The sequence below is a fragment of the Erythrolamprus reginae genome, chromosome 1 (genome assembly GCF_031021105.1).
Source record: "Erythrolamprus reginae isolate rEryReg1 chromosome 1, rEryReg1.hap1, whole genome shotgun sequence".
NCBI classification, from domain to species: Eukaryota; Metazoa; Chordata; class Lepidosauria; order Squamata; family Dipsadidae; genus Erythrolamprus; species Erythrolamprus reginae.
The window spans coordinates 397,996,933-398,020,871 of record NC_091950.1 but is presented as its reverse complement, the minus strand read 5'-3'; the positions used below and the strand labels follow the sequence as shown (position 1 = coordinate 398,020,871).

The 23,939-nt window shown below is 41.2% G+C and overlaps 1 protein-coding gene across 1 annotated transcript in view; it reads right to left on the bottom strand.

Annotated features, from left to right (window-relative positions):
- The window catches only part of TSPOAP1 (TSPO associated protein 1), an 87,101-nt gene that overhangs the window by 11,267 nt on the left and 51,895 nt on the right, over nt 1-23,939 (bottom strand). Inside the window, exons 14-26 of the mRNA XM_070735103.1 lie at nt 21,764-22,008; nt 20,479-20,588; nt 17,438-17,547; nt 15,900-16,715; nt 14,249-14,400; nt 11,549-12,076; nt 10,270-10,593; nt 9,015-9,218; nt 5,531-6,664; nt 4,678-4,796; nt 4,284-4,422; nt 2,634-2,802; nt 149-220 (exon numbers count right to left, since the gene is read on the bottom strand). Coding sequence (XP_070591204.1) covers nt 149-220; nt 2,634-2,802; nt 4,284-4,422; nt 4,678-4,796; nt 5,531-6,664; nt 9,015-9,218; nt 10,270-10,593; nt 11,549-12,076; nt 14,249-14,400; nt 15,900-16,715; nt 17,438-17,547; nt 20,479-20,588; nt 21,764-22,008 — 4,122 coding nt within the window. The remainder of the gene's footprint in view (nt 1-148; nt 221-2,633; nt 2,803-4,283; nt 4,423-4,677; nt 4,797-5,530; nt 6,665-9,014; nt 9,219-10,269; nt 10,594-11,548; nt 12,077-14,248; nt 14,401-15,899; nt 16,716-17,437; nt 17,548-20,478; nt 20,589-21,763; nt 22,009-23,939) is intronic.

Genomic DNA, 23,939 nt, shown 5'->3' with positions numbered 1-23,939 from the left:
CTTTAGCTTACTACCTTTTAGTCTTTTATCTCTTTACAAATATGTAACGAATAGATTAAATAAATAACAATTATACAAAGAAAGACCATCCTCTTATCCCGATAGGTACAAGATATCAATAGCTTCTATCACGAAATACAGTACTGACCTTTCTTAGAGCGTTGAGGCTTTGAAGGGCGATTTGATGGGTGTGATGGAGGGGGAGAAAATGCACCATTCCCTTCGATTGAACAAAATAAAACACAATTTAATTAACAAGCAATACAAATCACTAACTTAGTATGTTATTTTCTACAGACATAGAAACATAGAAACATAGAAGTCTGACGGCAGAAAAAGACCTCATGGTCCATCTAGTCTGCCCTTATACTATTTTCTGTATTTTATCTTAGGATGGATATATGTTTATCCCAGGCATGTTTAAATTCAGTTACTGTGGATTTATCTACCACGTCTGCTGGAAGTTTGTTCCAAGGATCTACTACTCTTTCAGTAAAATAATATTTTCTCATGTTGCTTTTGATCTTTCCCCCAACTAACTTCAGATTGTGTCCCCTTGTTCTTGTGTTCACTTTCCTATTAAAAACACTTCCCTCCTGGACCTTATTTAACCCTTTAATATATTTAAATGTTTCGATCATATCCCCCCTTTTCCTTCTGTCCTCCAGACTATACAGATTGAGTTCATTAAGTCTTTCCTGATACGTTTTCCCTATGTTTCTATGTTTCTGGATTAATATGATACAGACAATGGATTGGGAGATCCATCACTATCCATGATTATAGCTTTGTTGTCCATTGTGCTTTGCTGTCCTGAATGGACAGGTTCATTGTTGGGGAACTTGATGAACCATTGAAGTGTTCAGAGAATATAAATGTTCTTGGTGTCACTAAGTGTCCAAAACCTTTTTCCAGATTTTGGAACATTATATTGTTCAGCTAACTGGCAGAAGCACATGGTACAAAGCTGCTGCAATGGAAGATTCTGAGCTGAAAAGTTCAATGCTATTCTCAAATGTCAGCAGAATCTGTTTTGCTATCTGGTTCCATCTTGTTGTACGTAGAATTTTCTTCTTCTAATGATCTAAACATTGTTCTGGCAATGGTTCAGCATTTAATTCATTATGTGATTAAAGGGGGGACATGATCGAAACATGTAAATATGTTAAAGGGTTAAATAAGGCTCAGTAGGGAAGTGTTTTTAATAGGAAAGTGAACACAAGAAAAAGGGGGTGCAATCTGAGGTTAGTTGGGGGAAAGATCAAAAGCAACATGAGAAAATATTATTTTACTGAAAGAGTAGTAGATCCTTGGAACAAACTTCCAGCAGATGTGGTTGGCAAATCCACAGTAACTGAATTTAAACATGCCTGGGATAAACATATATCCATCCTAAGATAAAATACAGAAAATAGTATAAGGGCAGACTAGATGGACCATGAGGTCTTTTTCTGCCGTCAGTCTTCTATGTTTCTATGTTTCTATGTGGGCACCTTTGAGACAGAGAAACAACAAGGCTCAAGCAAATTAACTTTAACAGGTGACACTTATAATCCATGAATTATATGCGGTCCTTGACTACCCCTAAAGAATTACACTTTTACTCATATAGACCTGAGAGTATGACTGGTTCCCCAAGGCCCAAATGTTCCATCATCAGACTGACATTTCCTTGAGCAAGATTCTTGCTAGCTGAAGTTTTAATTTGCCTTCCTTGACAAATCACAGTGATATGGGTGAACATGAGATATTTTGTGAATAGTTCTGTATGTGTATCCGAGAGTTGTACTATCATGACATCATCCATTATTTTTTTCTATTGGAACATAGCAACCAGCATGATTTCCATTCAAAAAAAATTCCCAACCATGGCCTGGCAAAATTCAAGAAGATTTTATTTATTTTATTTATTTATTTATTGGATTTCTATGCTGCTCCTCTCCGAAGACTCGGGGCGGCTTACAACATACAAAAACAATGATTTACAATAAAAGTAATCCAATTAATATAGAATTACATGGGTATCTAAAATTTATTTATTTGTTTATTTATTTGTTTGTTTGTTTGTTTGTTTGCTTGTTTGTTTATTCATTCATTTATTTATTAGATTTCTATGCCTCCCTTGTCGAGGCGACTCAGGGCGGTGTACACCATTAATATAACAATATATAAGAAATCTAATATCTGTAAAATATGAAAATTTACTAAAAAACATTTAAAAGACCCCATGAACACTTGTATAGATTCATCCAATCCAATCATATCTCATATTGGCTGGAGATAGCCACATCACTCACGGCCTCCATGCCTGCTGGCAAAGGTAGGTTTTTAAGGCTTTGCGAAAGACCAGGGGGGAGGGGGCGGTACCTATCTCCGGAGGGAGTTTGTTCAGATGGCTGGGGCCACCACAGAGAAGGCTCTTCTCCTTGGCCCCACCAGTTGACATTGTCTGGCCGACAGGACCTGGAGAAGGCTGACTCTGTGGGACATGGGATACATGAGACAAAAGACACCCCCGAAGATAATCTGGTCCTAAGACACATAGAGCTTTATAGGTCATATAATCCCCAATTAATTAAAAAAAATCAATCCTCCTCTTCCTCCTCTCCACAAGAGAAATAAATGCAGAGTACCTAGACTTTCCAACAGCATATCAGTAGAAATGTGGCCTTCCTCTAACAGCTGTATTCTTGCACTGTCACTGTCCACCTGGAGCTCAGATACCATGTTGCAGGGTATGAACCCTGTTCTTCCTGCACATTCCCCTCTGTAGAAACCATCTGCATCTTTGTGACCATAGACCTGTGAAAGGAGGAGGCAGACAATCAATCGCAACAGTGCCAAAAGAATATTGGCTTGTGTCCATTTCGTTCTTTCAATCCATTGCTAAATTCATCCCCAAGAGGTTTGCAATAATGGGATATCCCAATGTTTCTCAACCTTGGCGTCTTGAAGATATGTGGACTTCAACTTCCAGAATTCCCCAGCCAGCCAAGCTCACCTATTATTGTAGTCCCACAACTTGAAGATGGCTGGGGAATTCTGGAAGCTGAAGTCCACACATCTTCAAGACGCCAAGGTTGAGAAACATTCAAATATACAAATGTACAGAATATTCCATTCCAATTCCAATTATCCACGAAGCCCAAGAAAAGCATACCAGGGTCATGGTATGGAGTGCAATATCACAGCCAGGAGAAAATAGACTGCAACCACCTACAACCAAACTCTGGGCTCAATTAAGGTCATAAGTCAAGGATTGCCTGTAACTGCACTGGAAATATGACATGACAGCCTCATTTCAAACATTCTGGTTCAGCCCAGGAAGACCCAGCAATTACCATTGTTTCCTTCTCTAATGAGATCTGCTAAGAATCTCAAGAGGACAATTTTTTCAATCTCATCTGTTTTGAGAATGAAGCCACAGTTGGATTAAGTGGCCTGTGAAAGAAAACCAGGTACACCTGAAGATTGTTGGGAGGGGGAAGATAGACTCAGTCGGTATCTCTCCCATCCTCCACTGCCCTCTCTGTAGTAAAGATAAAGGTAGATGATAAAAAAAATTAATGAAATGAAGCTCACTTTTGCATATATTCTCTAACTTTCTGTGTGCTTCCAAGTTTGATGAACCATCTTGGAGATCTCCAGTTATTTGTAGTTATGCCAATAAAATTATTTCTGAGTAGTGTTGGGCGAACCGAACCTGCAAAGTTCCGGTTCGTGCTGAACTTTGCAGTGTTCGGCATGCCGAGCCCATACCCGAACTTTTTAAAAGGTTCGGGTAAAGTTCAGGTTCGGGTTCGGACGAACACTGCGAAAAGCCGCCGCCCGGGAGGAGAGTGGGGAATCCCATTATGGGATTTCCCACCTCCTTTTGCTTGGAGCGCCGCTGCAGCATCCTTTTCTGTAAAAATAAAAGGAAGCAAAAGGAGATGGGGAATTCCCCACCTCCTTGTTTATTTTTTACAGAAAAGGACGCCGCAGCAGCGCTGCTGCTATTCAGGTTCAGGTTCGGGTAAAGTTCAGGTTCGGGTAAAGTTCGGGTTCGGCGAACTCACCCGAACTTCACGGCAAAGTTCAGGTGAGTTCGCCGAACCCGAACTTCGTTGGGTCCGCCCAACACTATTTCTGAGCAGAGCACTATGCACCATTGGCCACAGCCATGCATTCTGCCAAGCTGTAAACCTTTTTTTTAAAAAGGAAACAAATCAGAGAGTTCTAGATTCACCTACTCTGTGAGAATTGAGCCCTGCCAATATGTCTCTTCTCGGTGTCGCTCGTACCTTCAGAATCTGGCCTTCTTGAAATGGGAGCTCTTCTTCGGCAGCATCGCGATTAGGGGACATCGAAACAGGGTCATAGTCAAAAAGAGCCACAAATAGACGTGCTGAGCCCTTGTCATCTGCTGATTCCAGGGAAGGACTCCTCCAAGGTCCTAACCAGGACACAAAAGCAAACCACAATTGGATGGAGCCTATATATCAGGACAGAACTTCTAGCCCTGGTGTTGCACCTGCAAATTTGGAAGGATGGGCTTGATACGGTGATTTTAACTCCTTTGCGTATCTTCTCTTCTAAGGAGATTTGGAGCCTTCCTTGTTCAACTCCTGCTAAAATTGCCTCCCCCCAACACACACACACACTTTGAAACAGCCCTATATGGAAACTGCACCTAACTCACCAATAGTTCCACTAAGAGGTGGGGCCCCTTCGTGACTTTTTCTCGGAGATCTTCTGTCTCTCTGGACAGGGGACTGGTAAGATGTTGAATCCAACAACCCGGGACTACCTGTCACCTGAAAGAGAACCGTTGGCACAGTCAGTCCTGTGTTTATTAACTGACATTTCAGCTACACCTTGCAGCAAAAGCACAAAATGCAAAGAGCTAGAATGCAGCATTCCTCTTTTGCGAGTGTTTCTAGATCAAAAGCAAATTCCATAGGCTCAGTTTTGCAGTTAAACTGAATCTATTATTTTGACGCAATAATAAAAATCCTGTCCCCCTTCATTTTGAGATCTGGCATTTGCCGTGAAACTGAGAAAATCTCATTTCCTTTGAATTTTCTAAACCTTGTGAACCACTAGATTATATCAATCAAGGTTACATTGATATAAATTATTCCTAGACCACACCAGATGGCAGCCTCTTTCTGGAATGCTTTGCAAATAAAAAGAATGAGAGCTTTACGATTTATAATAAATATATTACATATTTATATTTAAATATAAGAAAGTTTGCAGACTTTGGCTAAAAATTAATGGGGAAAAGGAATGCTGCATTGGATATTTTCAGCCAGTGATGTCTGATTTGTAGCCAGTCCCAAAGCAAAATATGAGAAAAGCCAATAAGGAGTATCACACAAATGGGCTGTAAGTTTCAAATAAAAACGGAAGCCTCTATTTAATAAAGCACTCATCACAATAAGCAGAATGCAAGCAAGCATAGGAGGAGCAAAGGGTCGAAAGCACAATCAGAATTGTGGCAAGCCGCTGAGACAACACCAGCTGATGAAGGAAGAGTCTCACAGACCCATGTTTGCACAAGTGGGCCCTCCTTCCAATTCTGCTCTGGCCTGGCTCCCAAGACAGAGGGACTTTTCTCCCGAGTCCTGTTCCATTCTTCTGGGGCACCGTTGGACTTCTTGCTCCATCCACAACGTCCAGGCGAATGGCTGGGGGATGTGCTCCAATCTGTGCTCTCTCCTTCCCAGCTATTGGACCGCTTCAATTCTCGTCGCCCACTGGATTGGACTGATCCTGACTGGCTGGAGCAGTCACTCCATTCCTCCTCGCAATCTGTGGGCGATCCATCAGCCCTCCCATTTGAACTCAACAGGCTCACTGGCGTAGAAGTGATGGTTACATCCTCTTCCTCATTTGAATCATACTCAATGTCGATCTCCAAATTCTCTGGGCTGAGAAAGCAGGGGAGGCTTTGCACAGCTTTCTCCCTTTTCTCTTGGGGCATCATTCTCCTCGAAGGAACTTGATCAGACCTTTGTCCTGCCCAGCTGCACAGCTTCAAGTCATCCTCCACCTCAAGGTTGGTGATCACATCCAAATTCTCTGTGAGGCTCTGCGCTCTGTAAAGACCACCTCCGGTGTAGTAGGAATTGCTCCGCAGAGAAGCACTCGGCTCTCGGATGTCTCCTTTTCGCTTCCTATGTTCCTGGGGTTGGACACGAGTCTTCTCCTTGCAATGGCTGGATCTTCTCCATTCCAAAAGAGGAGACCTTGATGGTTTCTTTCGATCATCCCACTGATAGGTCGTATCTTCACCATCCCATCTTCCAGAGCAACTGGACGTTTCATTCATACGCTCCCCTCTAAACTTCTGCAGAAGGGTCTTTTCAGGTAAGATCCGCTCTGAAAGATTGTGGTCTCTTTTAGACCAAGAGCAGAGAGGACCTTGCATTCTTCTGCTATGATTTGGAAGCTTACTCTTCTTTTCCATGGGGATGGAAATAGGTTGGTTTAGGAGGGGGTCCCAGCTTTCTTCATCATCATCATCGTCGTCGTCACCAACATCTTCCTGTTCTTGTTCCTCCTCCTCTTCAGTCACTTCAGGAATACTAAACAGAGCCTTGCTGCAATTTTTCTGCAAGGGCATTTCCAGAATCCGTTCCAAGATTTCTTCATCGCTGTCAGTATCACCAAGATCCAACTGTGCTCCAGACCCAGAAACCAGACCATCAGGGAAGAAGCAAAGAGAGAAAGAGGAATTAGGCATTAAAAGGTGGGTAAACAACACTTACCATCACTCCTGTAGATGGCATTAAATAAGGACGAGACAAATTCACTGTGCAAAGTTACTCAATGGCTATGAAGGGAGGTAATTAAATGGATACTCACAGGTAGAACTACTCTTCAAACTTATTTTGAAGAGGTTTTTATTTATGATTGTGACCCTCCCTATTGAAAGCAAGATTCTAGTTTTGATAAATCTATTTTTATCTGGCTCCTGCGGGGTCCTTTCAGTGCTTGAACCCTGCTAGAATCCATTGCCAAGACCTATGTTACAAAGACAAAGAAGCCATTCCTTTCCATAGGGAAAAAAATGGGGAAAATGGAAATGGGGAAATAAACAGTTGAACCTCAAGCTGTACAGCTGGAACTGGAGTGTCTCTTGGTGTATTATGTATCACATGGCTACTCCAATCTATCTGAAATATATTATGATTATCATGATCACCATCTTTTATACCATTCTTCCTCCTACAGAAGGATGTAGGATAGATTAGATTAGATTAGATTTATTGGATTTATATGCCGCCCCTCTCCGCAAACTCGGGGCGGCTCACAACAATAATAAAAAACAGTACATAATAAAAATCCAATGCCCACCAATCTAATTACAATTTAAAATTAGTAATTTCATAAAACAATCCCAATATATATAAAAAAACCAGGCACACAGTCAATCAATCAACAAAACAGCATGGGCAAGGGGGAGGTGTTTTAGTTCCCCCATGCCTGACAGCAGAGGTGGGTCTTAAGGAGTTTACGAAATCCAGGGAGGGTGGGGGCAATCCTAATCTCAGGGGGGAGCTGGTTCCAGAGGGCCGGGCCCCCCACAGAGAAGGCTCTTCCCCTGGGTCCCGCCAGACGACATTGTTTAGTCGACGGGACCCGAAGAAGGCCTACTCTGTGGGACCTAACCGGTCGCTGGGATTCGTGCGGCAGGAGGCGGTCCCGAAGATATTCTGGTCCGGTGCCATGAAGGGCTTTATAGGTCATAACCAACACTTTGAATTGTGACCGGAAACTGATCGGCAACCAATGCAGACTGCGGAGTGTTGGAGTAATATGGGCATACTTAGAGAAGCCCATAATTGCTCTCGCAGCTGCATTCTGCACGATCTGAAGTTTCTGAACACTTTTCAAAGGTAGCCCCATGTAGAGAGCGTTACAGTAGTCGAGCCTTGAGGTGATGAGAGCATGAGTGACTGTGAGCAGTGACTCCCGGTCCAAATAGGGCCGCAACTGGCGCACCAGGCGAACCTGGGCAAATGCCCCCCTTGCCACAGCTGAAAGGATAGTTTAAATGTAAGATAAATGGAACTGCTCATATTTGAATACAATATTGGTAATACAGCATATAATGTTTTTGCCCTACTTATGGGTTTTTTAAAGACATCTGATTGTAATTGGTGTGAAGAGTATACTTGGTTCAGCCTTCCACATGTTGGTGTCCTCCAGATACGTTGACCCCATAATGGCTGGGGTAACTGGAAGCTACAATCTGGATGTCTCTAGAAGACATCAGTTTGACAAAGGATGAAATACTATCTGAAGGAAGGAAACAGATTTTAGGGAGCTCCATGAAAGCTTTTTGAGAACTCCATGAAAGCTGCCCTGACTGATGCAATGAAAGAAAAAGTCCATACAAATGTAGAGAAGAATATATGCATTGTTTTCAAGCAGAGGTGTATGGACCATGGACAAAAAACCTGTTATTGTAATCTAATCTAATTTAAAAGTTTTTGTTAGTCGCAAAATCATGTCCGACCCATCGTATGTTTATTTTAATCCAATTAATGAAATGCAGTTAATACAACTGCTCCCTGTGTTTCTTCATTTTATCTCCTCTCTATATTAGCAATAGCACTTATACTTATATACCGCTTTACAGTGCTTTACAGCCCTCTCTAAGCAGTTTACAGAGTCAGTGTATTTCCCCCAACAACTTAGGCCATTTTACCGAGCTTGGAAGGATGGAAAGCTGAGTCAACCTTGAGCCTGGTGAGATTCAAACCGCCAAATTGCAGTCAGCCGGCAGTGAGGCAGAAATAGTTTGCAGTACTGCATTCTAACCACTGCGCCACCATGGCTCTTTAATATTATTTTTATTTAATATATAATATTATATTAATATTTGCAGCAATTTTGGGAGATGCCCTGGGTTTGGGGAGTATCAAGAATAAGCAAATAATCTCATGAAGATGTTTGAAGGAGTTGAGCAAATCTGCAACGCCTCCTTAAGGGCTGCATAAAGATAGCGAAAACAAGAATACCTTGTCTCTATTTTCTCTGCTGCCATATTCACTTGGATTCCATTTCATCTCCCCTGGCCTACCAGAAACTGGCTTATCTTCTTCCTCCTCCTTCTCGTCCTCTTCCTCCTCTTCCTCCGTAATATCCGAAAGGTCAGAACCACGATTGTGGTCAGTTAGAAGATTTAGTGGCCGATTTCCTGGATCTGACCTTTTCTCTGCTTGCTAGAGGAATTCAAGAGGAAAGGTTTATTAGTGGAAAACTGAATTTTATTTATTTATTTATTTATTAGATTTGTATGCCGCCCCTTTCCGTAGACTCGGGGCGGCTCACAACATAATAAAACAATTCACAACAAATCTAATAATTTACAATTTAAAATTTAAAGTAGTTAAGAAAACCCCATTTTTAAGCAGACATACCTACAAACATACCATACATAAATTATATAGGCCCGGGGGAGATCAATTCCCCCATGCCTGACGACAAAGGTGGGTTTTGAGGAGTTAACAAAAGGCAAGGAGGGTAGGAGCAGTTCTAATCTCTGGGGGGAGCTGGTTCCAGAGAGTCGGGGCTGCCACAGAGAAGGCTCTTCCCCTGGGGCCCGCCAACCGACATTGTTTAGTTGACGGGACCCGGAGAAGGCCGACTCTGTGGGACCTAATCGGTCGCTGGGATTCGTGCAGCAGAAGGCAGTCTCGGAGATATTCTGGTCCGATGCCATGAAGGGCTTTATGTTGTATAATTGGAATGTTGTATAATTGGAATGAATAACTAAACCCATTCCCAAATCACCACTTTCATGTTGAATATATATTTTCAAATATGAAATTGCTGTTATACTTTGGGTGATGTTAATTTTAAAACTGACCTGGTGTTTTTGGAGGTGTCTGCAAGGTATGGTCAAGAAAGCCAAGATGGTAGCCCTAATAGCGCAAGAGAGTTTTGATCGCATTTTGACATTTTTTCAATGTAGCCTAGTATAGTCTATGGGTATAACCTTTGATATTTTGCAATGTATTATTTAAAGCAATTATATTTTGCCTTTTAGCCAAACGTCTTCCCAGAAGTCAGAAAAAGGCACTTCTTAAATCCCGGCTGATTTGGCTTTTAGCAGGCCTCAGACAGGAAATATTACAAGCTGTTAATATAAACAATAATTATGTCTGCACATTCACTCCCTTGCACGACAACCAAAGGGCTTTGCGGTTTGTATGAAGTTACGGATCATTAGGTTTTCTAAACCAAAGAGGCCTTTGATCAATGAATACCGACCTCTCTTCTGATCCTGGGCACCAGCTGAGAGGAGTCATCTCTGGAGCCTTCTTTCAACGCCTTCATCCTCCCTAAAGACCCAGCTACAGATTCTGGAGTCTGTCCTTCATTTTGGCCCACCTCCCCAGCGCTGTCTTCTTCTGGCTTGCAAGGTCTGTCCATGGGTGGTCTCTTTGGTTCCGGTGAGCTCTGATTGTTATCTGTCTCTCTTTCTGGTGAGGCATTTGTCCCCTGTTCTGCAGTGCGGCTTTCAAGGGTCTCCGGGCTAATAGCACCACTGTCTGAAATGTGTGGGTCCTGTTTTGTCACGGTGAGCAGCTGTTCCTGGGAGTACATTGTTAACATCTTTTAATATTAAAGTAATATAGATATTAAACATGAAATTAGCAGTTACATTCTTTTTCTAATTAGGAGGGAGGGAGGGAGAGAGTAAAGTTTATTTATTCAATTCAATTTATTTATTCAATGTTTATGCTGCCCAACTCCCTAGGGCAGTGATGGCGAACCTATGGCATGGGTGCCACAGGTGGCACATGGAGCCATATCTGTTGGCACATGAGCTGTTTCCCTAGCTCAGCTCTAATGTGCATGTGCGTACTGGCCAGCTGATTTCTGGCTCACACAGAGGCTCTTGGAGGCCATTTTTGACTTCCAGAGAGCCTCTGGGGGATGGGGGAGAATGCTTTTACCCTCCGTTGGCTGCAGGGAAGCCTTTGGAATCTGGGGAGGGTGAACCACGAGCCCACTGGGCTCACCAGAAGTTGGGAAACAGGCCATTTCTGGTCTCCAGGGGTTGGGGGAAGCTGTTTTTGCCCTCCCCAAGCATTGAATTATGGGTGTGGGCACTCTCGCATGTGTGATAGTGTGCACACGTGCTCTTTCGGCACCCGAGGAAGAAAAGGTTCACCCTAGGGACTCTAGGCAGCTCACAACCAGAAATTAAACATACAAATAATATTATAACCTCTAAAAACAGTTTAAAAACAGTTTAATCCCAACAGTAAAAACCATGCTTTCCATTTATGGAAAGATCTTGATGCTTATACCATTAGATCAATGACCCCAGGCCTGCCGGAAAAGCCAGGTCTTTACCGCTTTCTGGAAGGCCAGTAGGGTGGGGGCAGTCCGGATCTCAGGAGGTAACTGGTTCCAAAGAGTCAGAGCAGCCACAGAGAAGGCCTTCCCCTGCAGACCCACCAGCCGACACAGTGCTCATGCATTCCTCCCCATTCCCCAACCTCTATTTATCTTCTTAGGAAGGAAGGAATTCCACATTTACCTTGTTGTCTTCTCCAGATTTCTCCTCCTTGAGCACAGTCAGGTCTTCCTTCACCGCACTGCCTGCAGAGGGCAGAAGATCATTCTCTTCTTCTCTTGGAAGACTTCCAAGTTCTGGTGAAACAGCCTGCGCCGTCGGTGTCAAGGAAGCTTTGACACTGGAGGATGTCTCTGAATGCACATGGTCCCCAGATTTTTCACTGGTAGTAGTGGCCTGCAAGGTGAATTTGGCAACTGAGTTCTTAGCGGCAGAAGGCAGTTCTTTTCCTGGAACCTGAGACGTCCGTGTGACAAGAAGAGCCTGTGCTTCCCCACCCAGGAGCCGGGAGGGTTGACAGTGAAATTGAGATTCAGAAGAGTGGTCTACTTCTTCCAACAACGCCAAGGGGATCTGAGCTGGCACAGAATCCACCGATTCTCCATAAAGAGACACAGTCCTTACAGTCACTTCCTGACAGAGCTGGAGGATCTGCAGCTGGGAAATCTCAATCAGGACACTGCCAGCTGTTGGAGAGGTAACTTCCATCACCTGAAACAAAATTAATGAACTTGAATAAGTAGGATAAAAGCTGAGGCACCTTCTGCAAAAAAAAAAAAGAGGGTAGGATTGTTCATTCTTAGGGATGAACAAGTAAGAGGGTCTCTAAGTAGAAAGATAGGAGATGGTAGCATGGCAGTTTATAAATGGACATATGCAATGAAAATGAGGATGGTAAGGATAGGAGATGTATTTATTTATTTATTCGATTTTTTTATGCCGCCCTTCTCCTTAGACTCAGGGCGGCTTACAAGATGTTAGCAATAGCACTTTTTTAACAGAGCTAGGCTATTGCCCCCACAATCCGGGTTCTCATTTTATTGGAGATTGGAGAGGTACAGCCAGTGGTATTGGTGTAAAGTAATTTAAACTTTTTTCTTTTTTTTAAACTCCTGCCTTAAATTATTTCTTTTTTTAAAAAAATTAAATTTTATTTTAATTTAACTTAATTCATTGGATTTGTGAGCCACCCAACTCCTTTCGGACTGTGAGCAGCATACAATAGATAAAAAAGAATATAAAAACAGTGTAAGACTCTATTAATAAAAACATTCATACTTCTGGGCCAGAGCTAGATGCTATTGCTCAATGGCCCCAAACCTGCCAGCAGAGCCAGATTTTTAAGGCTTTCTGGAAGGCCAGGAGTGTGGGGGCAGAGATAGCTGGTTCCAGAGAGGTGGGGCCGCCACAGAGAAGGCCCTCCCCCGCGGCCCCACCAGTCAGCATTGTTTGGCTGACGGGGCCTGTGGGATCTTAACCAGTCTCTGGGAGGTGTGAAGCAGAAGACAGCCCCGTAATTTTTTCACAAAACTTACATAAATTATAACTATGGATGTTTTGATACTATGGTACAAATGGATATATGTACCATAGTATCAAAACATCCATAGTTATAATTTTCTATCCAAAATGCCACAAATATATTCCTTAATTTGCTCCTTTTATAGAAACATAGAAGTCTGACGGCAGAAAAAGACCTCATGGTCCATCTAGTCTGCCCTTATACTATTTTCTGTATTTTATCTTAGGATGGATATATGTTTATCCCAGGCATGTTTAAATTCAGTTACTGTGGATTTATCTACCACGTCTGCTGGAAGTTTGTTCCTAGGATCTACTACTCTTTCAGTAAAATAATATTTTCTCATGTTGCTTTTGATCTTTCCCCCAACTATCTTCAGATTGTGTCCCCTTGTTCTTGTGTTTACTTTTCTATTAAAAACCCTTCCCTCCTGGACCTTATTTAACCCTTTAACATACTGTATACTTTTATCTCCCGTGTGCTTTCCTTCCATATATCATACTATCCTCTCCCTCTATCTTCCTCTCTTCCCTCTACCTTCTTTCTCCCTCCCTCCCTCTTTTCTACTTTCCTCCTCTCACTCTACTTATTTCTGTTCACTACTTACTTTTCTTGGTGTTTTGCCCTTTACATAATTTCTCTAAGCCTAAAAAGCAATTGTACACAGATATTTAAGCCACATGGTGAGCCTTTTAATAAAGTATTAGTGTATAAGACAAACCATCAGAACTGTCAGTTCTGTTCTTGACTTACAACCATTCATTTTAGTGGCTATTGGAAGTTATGACTCTGCTGGAAAAAAATGACTTACAAGCGGTCCTCACAAAACCATTATACAGCATCCCCAGAGTCACAATTGCAATACAGACATGGATAGTAGCATAATTTATGATAGTTGCAGCATCTCAGGGTCATGCGATCCCTTCCAGCTCTATTCTGATTGTCATTTGTGATCTTCCCAGATAGCTTATGACAAGCAAAGTCAACTGGGGCAGCCAGATTCACTTAACCATGTGATTCTCTTAATGACTGTGGGGGGAAAGGCCAAAAGGAGCAGTGACGGCCATGTAATGACTCACTTAATGACTGCCTTGCTTAGCAATGGAAGTTTTTATTCCAATTGTGGTTGTAAGTAAAGGACTAGCTATATTCAGAATCAAATATAATAGATAAAGAATGATGGGTTGACATGCAAGGCAAGAAGATAAATATTTGAAATCTTACAGCATAAAAAAGAATTCTGGAGAAAATCCCTGCCTCTATTAGATTATATTCCTCCATGTTCAGTGTTGATGTCTTATCGTGGGTGGAAATGATACTGTCCTAATTTTCTTCCAGATATGCCCAAAACAACTTGGTACCTTTTGTCCATCAGCATACACTGCATAGCCAGTGACACGCACTCCATTGGATGATCCTTCAGCATCAATGGTGACTGGCAACCAGCTGATGACCAGAATACCAGATGTGGGGCCGGGATCCACTCGGACATCCAGTGGAGCATCTGGAGACCCTGAAGAAAGAGTCATTGGCTATTTCTTCTGCAAAAACAGCAGCATGGTAAAATTAAAGTGGCCCCAAAAGCTTGATTTAAAGTCCCTAAGACTGAAGGACTTTAAGGACTTTACCTCTAAGACAGCCCAAAGGAGTAACAGAATAACAGAATTAGAAGGGACTTGGAAGTCTTCTAGTCCAACCCCCTGCTCAAGCAGAAGTGCATGTGGAAGGAGGAAAAATTGAGGCTGAAGAGAAGGAGGCTTATGATATTGAAGGGATGGAAACAAGAGTGTTTTCAGTAAAGTCTTTTAAGCACGCAACAGATTCAAACTTAATATTAACCGCTCCAAACTTGACTGTAAAAAATATGACTTCAGCAACCGAGTTGTCGAAGCGTGGAACTCATTACCTGACTCAGTAGTGTCAACCTCTAACCCCAAACATTTTTCCCTTAGACTATCCACGACTGACCTCTCCAAGTTCCTTAGAGGTCAGTAAGGGGCGTGCATAAGTGCACCAGTGTGCCTTACGTCCCCTGTCCAATTGTCTCTCCTTATCTCATTTATCTTTTCTTCCTTTCAAATATGTTCACCTATACTTTTATATCTTTTCTTCTATTCTTTTCTTTACTTATACTATTACATATCTTTCTCTTCAATGTGTATTATGTATTGGACAAAATAAATAAATAAATAAATAAATAAATAAATTAAATAAATAAATAATGGACTCCAGCCCCCAAAGCAGTTTTTAGAGCTTTAAATGAACTATTTCCACCTAATAACGACTTGCCAGTTACTCCTTTATCTCAGGAATCAGTACTTCTAAGCAGTGAACAGGATAAACATTTGGACGGTTTGATCCTCAGTATCCTTATAGCAGAAGCCATAAACAAGATTGTAGTTGCAGCCTGAAATTTAGTAGCAAGCAGATTTGCAAAAACACCCAGCAAATCAATAGAACACAAGAAAACTGCTCAATCTATGAATAACACAAACCCTAGATCATCAATGGGATGCTTTTATGGGTCCCCTCCTTTAGAATTGTGTTGTTGTTGTTAGTCCAACCTACCAAAGCAACACCATGGGAGACAAAGCCAGAATGCAGATCAAAATAGGCAAGAAAACTGATAAGTTTTTGTGTATGATTCGATTGTGTGCTTGTTTTTTATATATTGGGGCTCTTTTGGATTTTTAACTTAAAACTGTAATTTAGATTGCAAAATATTAGATTTGTTACTATGTTTTGTTTACCATTGTTGTGAGCCGCCCCGAGTCTACGGAGAGGGGCGGCATATAAATCCAATAAATCTAATCTAATCTAATCTAATAAGAGAACACCTATCAAATCTAGATGAGTTCAAATCACCAGGACCTAATGGTTTACATCACATGGTTCTGAAGAAGAGTTGGCAGATGTGATTTCAGAAACCATTGAACAGTGATCGTGCCCCTTTATACTGAATTAGTAAGGCCACAGTTGGAATTCCCCAGAATCTTTAAAAGCTTCACTTACCTGCTGAGGATGTAGTGAACTGGATCTCTGTGGACAAGACCTGCTCCTCCACCTCTGGGACTGGTTTCCAGAAAGTCTGTTGAGGATGGATTTCAACCGTGGCAATGTAGGAAGTGTTTGGGTCCAGGTTGCGAAAAGTGTACCAATATATTCCAGCCTTCACTATATCGCACGCTCCCCCGTTGAGGTATATTGTGTGTGGGAAATTGCTGTTGCTTGACATCCAGGAGAGTTTCACCGAAGTGGCCTTGATATTCCGCACTTGGAGCTGACTTGGAGCTAAGACAAAACCACACCCCACCAGGAACGTGCACTGCAGTCTGTCTGAGCTCCCTTTCTCCGAAACGCTCTGTATGGAGACGCGGTAAGCTTTTGTTTTCAAGTCCAGTTTGTCAATCATGGCCTTCATCTGGGAACTGGCCTTCACATTTTCCCGGAGTTCAGTGTCCACAAAGACATTGTAGCTCTGGACATCCAAGCAGCTTCCACTAGGCACCAATGGTGAATCCCATGTCACCAAGAGGCTAGAGGCAAACTGTTTGATTAGAGTCACCTTCCTGGGATAAGGCACTGAAATACCTCCTCCTCCTTGGTCCCCTTCTAGCCTAGAGAGAGCCGTGCTGGCATTGAACTCCTCCGACGAATAATCGCTTCTTTCTCCGCTGCTGATACTTATGCTGAGGAAGCTCCGTTCGAGAGGGGAACTTTGGGAGAGATCATGGAGTTCCTGAGGCAAGAAAGTAACCAGGTCATCGTCTGCAAGTCGCTCCACAAAGTTGGAAGGGACGAGGCCTCTCCGGCCATCCATCAGCTCCCCTGAAGATGAATTGAACAACATGAGAGGTCAGAAGACCTGTGGCCTCAGATGAAATCACTCTAAACACAGACCCTCCCCAGCATCCTATTTATGTAGTATGTACATTATTATATGGTGTATTTGGATGTGGTGACTCTCTGGAAGCTGTATGCAATGATAATTCATTTTAATGTACATGAATTAGTGTACATTCAGTGACAAGAAAGTTCTGTTCTGTCCTGTCCTTTTCTGCCCTGCCCTATTCTATATTCCCATCAGGTCTCTTTTATTGTGCTGGTTTTATTGCTGTAAGCAGCTAGGATGCAGCTGAGGCTTGCAGCAGGTAAAATTGATACTTTAAAAATTATCCTTACAGTAAGATTAATTTTGAAAAGTTAATTTAAAAAACCTGAAAAATTGATCTGAACAGTAAAATTGAATAACTGTAACTGTAAAATCTTTGAAAAGTCAGTTTTCTTATGTTTTTTACATTCAAGGTTCTTACAAAGGGAATATGAAAACCATCAGGTATATGATCATCTCCTATTCTTTGGATTAGCCCATCTCTTGCTGAATGGCTGAATTCCTGTTAAAAATACCAGACTTCCTCCAGGTTTTTATTAACAAAAGTTCAAATTTATCAAAGCCACCCACTCCCATAAAGAAGACTATTTTGATGAGTTGTGCTACCTATATTGTGCCTCCTTTACAACTCCATTTTTTCATGCATCTTACAGCTTACCTTCAAAAAAGCCATCTTCATCCATTTCTCCATAAACGTAAATATACTCGCCAGCCGTAAGTGGTAGTTCAGCCTCAGGATTCTCATTGGGACCATCAAAAGGATTGTAACTGAAATGAATGTAAGGAGAACGCTTTGAAGTCTGATAGGCCAAGAAGGAATTTAGGCCAAGAAGGACTGACAGGCCAAGAAGGACTGTATTGGCTGCTGATTAGTTTCTGGACGCAATTCAAAGTGTTGGTTATGACCTATAAAACCCTACATGGCATCGGACCAGATTACCTCTGGGACCGCCTTCTGCTGCATGAGTCCCACCGACCGGTTAAGTCCCACAAAGTCGGCTTTCTGCAGGACCCATCAACTAGACAATGTTGTTTGACGGGACCAAGGGGAGAGCCTTCTCTGTGGGGGGCCCAGCCCTCTGGAATCAGCTCCCCCCGGAGATTCACACTGCCTCCACCCTCCTCACCTTCTGTAAAAGCTTAAAGATCTATTTATGCCGCCAGGCTTGGGGCCATTATACCCTAGCCCCCTCGCCAACGAGTGTAGTATGTTTTGTTGTGTGAATGGTAATGAATGATTTTAAATTTTATTAGAGCTTTTAAATAGTTTTTTTAGTTATATTAATTGGATTTTTAGATATGTATAAGGTATATTGTTTTTGACATGTTGTGAGCCGCCCTGAGTCCTCGGAGAAGGGCGGCATACAAATCCAATTAATAAATAATAAATAAATAAATTTGGCCACCATCTGAATCTGCTTCTTAAGTGGGGATGGCAGGAAAACTGTCCGCAAAGTTATACTAGCAGAGGCAAAGAGGACATGCAAAATTCAATACCAAAGATAAGTCTTTCCCATATGATGCTGTAGTACTGCTTTGGGTTCTCCATTCTATGCAATCTCTCTTGTAATGGTCTATGGAGATTCTCGGGTCGTGGTTGTCCCAAAGGTGCTTTTTCAAAAGGCAACTGGACTTCCTTTGTTTTTGCTTGAAGAACCAAAGAATTTTATTGGATGAGAAGTGAAACGTCTTCAAGCAAAAACAAAGAAGGCCCAGTTGCCTTTTTAAAAAGCATCTTTGGGTCTCTCTTGTAATGTTCATTTTAAAATAAGAGAATATCTAACATTAATTTCAAAAATGAGAGTTTGCGCAGATTGTTTTACAATTCCTTTGCAACTCATTTGTATTTTTCCTCCTTTCACAATTACTTCTGTACAGGTATATATTGAAAGATGCTGCACCTAAATTGAAAAAGTAGATTTGGTGGGCTTATATATATGGCTGCCTGAGATTATTTTTGTGCAGGATTTAATAATGGAAGTGTATGTGTTTGTGCACTGATAAAAAGGTCACAAGTGGGGAATCTAGCCTGCTTTTTTGTGCTACATTACTCATGAGAATTTTGATGCTGCAAAAAATGAGAAAAGAACAGTGACAAAACTGAAATTTAAGACAAACTCTGCATGGAAGAATTTTGCACAAAATGTGGAAATGAAAATGGGAGAAAAGAGAATTCCAGACACTAGGGCTACAGTTCAGAAAAAGAGTCAGATTTCCCAAAAATTGACAACCTTATGATTGCCAGATTAATACCTAAATTACATTCATACATTGTGAGTTAGAGAGAAGCAGATATGAAAATTTCTTCCAAAGTGTTTTCTGGTCTGTCATCACTGTTTATTATTCACAGAGTGGCCACCGTGCTCCAACTCAAAACAAAACAAAAAAAAGATCTAAGTGAAGAATGAAAAAGAGCAGCTACATGAGAATTGTTTTTATCCGCTAATCTCCTACATATTTCAGTTTCTACAATCCAAGCTGAAGTCTGCCAATGCGTAACTGCAGATCAAATACCCCAGCTGTCATTAGAATGATATTTTGAACTGAACTTATGACATTCTCATAATCATTGACCAATAGGATCTGGATGACATTCATTCCTGCTTTGAAATAAACCATGGTGAATAGAAAAACCTTGAGAAAAATCAAGCATGCTTATCCCTTCCCACAGGCTAACCTCTTTTAAGGGTAAAACATTATACATAAAGCAAATAAAATGAAAGAAATAATAAATAAGAGGTTAAAGAGTGGAGATAAGAGAAAAGGGGGGGGGGAAGCCTGACTAAATCTATGCTGAAACATTCATGCCACATCCTTATACTTTTTTTCTGTTTTGCAAGCCACTCTTGTATCCATCATTTATATATACAGTATTGCTTTTCCCCCTTTGTAAATCTTTCTGTTTTTGAGGATATCATCAATTCCATCAACTATGACATTATCCACTTCTCATTCTTCACTTTCTTCATATATTTTGCAATTCATAGAAACATAGAAACATAGAAGACTGACGGCAGAAAAAGACCTCATGGTCCATCTAGTCTGCCCTTTTACTATTTCCTGTATTTTATCTTACAATGGATATATGTTTATCCCAGGCATGTTTAAATTCGGTTACTGTGGATTTACCAACCACGTCTGCTGGAAGTTTGTTCCAAGGATCTACTACTCTTTCAGTAAAATAATATTTTCTCATGTTGCCTTTGATCTTTCCCCCAACTAACTTCAGATTGTGTCCCCTTGTTCTTGTGTTCACTTTCCTGTTAAAAACACTTCCCTCCTGAACCCTATTTAACCCTTTAATTCACTCTTCATTCTCTTGATTTGACTAAGCCAGCATATAACATCATTTCCTATTAGATGCTCATTTTTATATTCAGTCCATACTAATTCAACAGCTATTTGGACCCTGTGTTTTATCACATACAATTCTTAATTAACACATTTTCTCCATCCATTATTGAAGACATTCTGTCAAGATACACAAATTTATCCACTTAGTCTTATTCTTAGCATAGCCAGAGTTTCTCTTTCCATGTATAACTTGCAATTGTTCATTGCTTTTCCTTACCAAATGGAACTCCGTCAGTCTCTAGATGCAAAAATTTCCCGTTATATCACATGAAATCCAACATTTGCTACAAATAATTTGCATTCTTAATATATAATACCACTGTTGGTTTCTTTGTACAACCCTACCTATATCGAGCCAAGAAGACCTGAAGTTTTACTGGATCATGGTTCTCCTGCTCAGGTACCAATGAGATGCTGTCAATGTCCAATTCTTCCATTTCACTGGCTGTATCCACCTAAGAGAATGATGAAATGGCTGTATTTGCAGAAGATGCTTAATTAAGGCAAATAAAGGCTTAATGGCAAGCTTCATTTTAACCGTTTGTTTTAATGATTCAGTATGTTGTAAAAAAAAATAACTCGGTTATTTTATAGCTCAGTGTATTATGCAAATCTAGAATACAGTCTAGTTTAGGAACTACATTTAGCACATTCCAATTTAGCCCAATTGGTTATGATCTTTATTGGTTGTGACCTTTAAAGCCCTACATGGCATGAGGCCTGGTTTCCTACCAAACAATCTTTATCCCTTTACATCAGCCCATAGTAATGCATTGACTTGCTTAATGACCATGGCATTGGCAACCACTGCCAAAAAAGGTCATAAAATCAGGTCAGAAACACGGGTGCCTCAACTTACAACCATCATGATTCACTACAGAAATACCAGACTCTATTACATTCATAAGTTGAGCCTATATATATTTGTTGAGACCAGTGTTTCTAAATCCTGGGCACTTGAAGATGCGTAGACTTCAATTGCCAGAATTCTAGAAGTTCAAGTCCACTCATCTTAAAGTGGCCAAGATGAGAGACACTGATCTAGTCACTATCTCTGAGTAAATGTGCAAAAAGACAAACCACTAACATTGGGGAAAATACAACCACATGTTTGACAGTTTTGTTATTTCAATTCACCCACTTCAGAAGAAAAAGAAGATTTTTCTCTGTAACTCAGTGTTGTGATTATTATTTTTTTTACTACTGGGTCTGTGGGCGTGGCAGGGGAAGGATACTATAAAATCCCCATTTCCTCCTGATCAGCTGGAACTCGGGAGGCAGAGAATAGATGGGGCGGGGTCGGTCAGAGGTGGCATTTACTGGTTCTCCAAACTACTCAAAATTTCTGCTACTGGTGCTCCAGAACTGGTCAGAACCGGATGAAACCCACCTCTGCTCTAACTTGCTCAAAAGAAAACAGAAGGTTAGAGCTTGTTGTTCATTATTTTTGGCTAGGCTTACTCTTATTCACTTATCTGGGCTTATATGCTGCGATACAGGATATAAGTTTGCAAATGGTCAAAACAGTACAGATCCACCTCCATGAGCATTTTGTATTGTGAGGTGGGCCAAACATCTTTTGCGTTCAGAATTCAAAAGCTGGCCCTCTCCTCACACATCCATTACTGACCTCAGGAGTAGGGCAGGATTTGGGGCTGTTGTTGTGCATGGATTCAGATCTGGAAGAACTGGACTGGGTTTCCAACTTCTTGACTGCTTTTTTTGAAGCAACTGGGGGACTGTTCGTATCTGGACTTCGGGCCACAGGGGACACCACAGGATCCGCGAGCCGAAGTGCCACTGGGGAGAACCTTTCCACCTCTTGGTCTTGAACTTTTCTGCTGCTCCGTGGAGATACAGGGACAATTTCTGCATCTGAAACCAAACTTTGTACATCACGCTAGGCAGGGAGGACAAGCAAAGCCATAGCATTCACAAAACATTCAGGTTTATTATAGAAAAGAACCATTTTTCACATGACCCTTGCACACTTGGCAACTGGCAGGTATTTATAATGATTGCAGTGTCCTAGGGTCATCTATCTATCTATCTATCTATCTATCTATCTATCTATCTATCTATCTATCTATCTTTCTTATCTATCTATCTTATCTATCTTTCTATCTATCTTTCTATCTATCTATCTATCTATCATCTATCTATCTATCTATCATCTATCTATCTATCTATCTATCTTATCTATCTATCTATCTATCTTATCTATCTATCTTATCTATCTTTCTATCTATCTATCTTATCTATCTATCTTATCTATCTTTCTATCTATCTCTCTATCTATCTATCTATCATCTATCTCTCTATCTATCTATCTATCTATCATCTATCTATCTATCTATCTTATCTATCTATCTATCTATCTATCTTATCTATCTATCTTATCTATCTTTCTATCTATCTATCTATCTATCTATCTATCTATCTATCTATCTATATTTCTATGCCGCCCAACTCCCTAAGGACTCAGGGCGGCTCACAATAAAAACAAGGGTCATGTGATCACCTTTTGTGACTTTGTGACAAGCAAGGTCAATGGGGAAGCCAGGTTCACTTAACAATTACACGGGTGGGTTCCGACTGGTGCAGTCTGGTGCGGGAGCTCTGGTAACAGCCTGCTCATGACGCAATTTACGAATGATGGTTCCGGTGCTGTCTTTCCCAGCCCAAGTGCACCGCCATATTTTTCGTACCAGTGCACATACGCAGAAGTAGAATTGGTGCTTTTTTCTTGTTTGGATGGCTTCTCAGCTGTGTTTTGGCTTCAAATGTTCTTCTGCACATATGCGCAAGTAGAAACACACGGTGGTATGCATGCACACAAAATGTCACGATATGCACCAGCAGTGTTCCCTCTAATTTTTTTTTGCGGTGGGCGGAAAAGTATAGTATCTGAGTGGCAGTCCCTTCGGGACTGGGCGGCACAGAAATAATAAATAAATAGATAGATAGATAGATAGATAGATAGATAGATAGATAGATAGATAGATAGATAGATAGATAGATAGATAGATAGATAGATAGATAGATAGATAAATACTGTGTGTCTATAACAGTGAGCTCATAATAGGGCAACTCTATCAATATCAAAATGCCACTTAAATAGTTGAGCTAGTTTCAAACTAGATTTTGATTTTCTTTCTCTCTTCCTTACTCCCATTCTTTTTCTTTCTCTTTTCCTTCCTCTCTTTTTTCTATCTGTTTCTCTCTCTTCCTCTCTTCCTATCTCTCTCCTTCCCTCTCACTCTTTCCCTCTCGGCTTCTGGGCAGGTTTGAAAAACTCTGAGTTGATGATGATTTTTAAGTGAGCGATTGCTCACTGCTCAGCTTAGAGGGAACTATGTGCACCAGTAGAGAAAGGTAAGTGGAGCCCACCCCTGAGCAATTGTATTACTAACTTAACAACTGCGGTGATTTGCTTAAGAACTATGACAGGAAAGGTTGTAAAATGGCCTTTCTTGCTTTGCAATTGGAAATTTTGGGCTCAATTGTGGTCATAAGTCGAGGACTACCTGAATGAAATTTGAACCCCCTTTCTCCCCCCCCCCCACCAACACACACTTTCACACACCCCTGAAGAAAGAAGGAATTTTATTCCTCTTCAGAAGTTTCTATCTGAAATGAATCTTAAATTTACTGCATGGATTTAAATCTACTGTATAGGCTGAAAAACTGTAGACTCTCTAATTTCCCCAGATCAGTGATGGCAAACCTTTTTTCCCTCAGGTGCCGAAAGAGCATGTGTGCGAGTGTCCACACTCATAATTCAAATGCTTGGCGAGGTCGAAAAC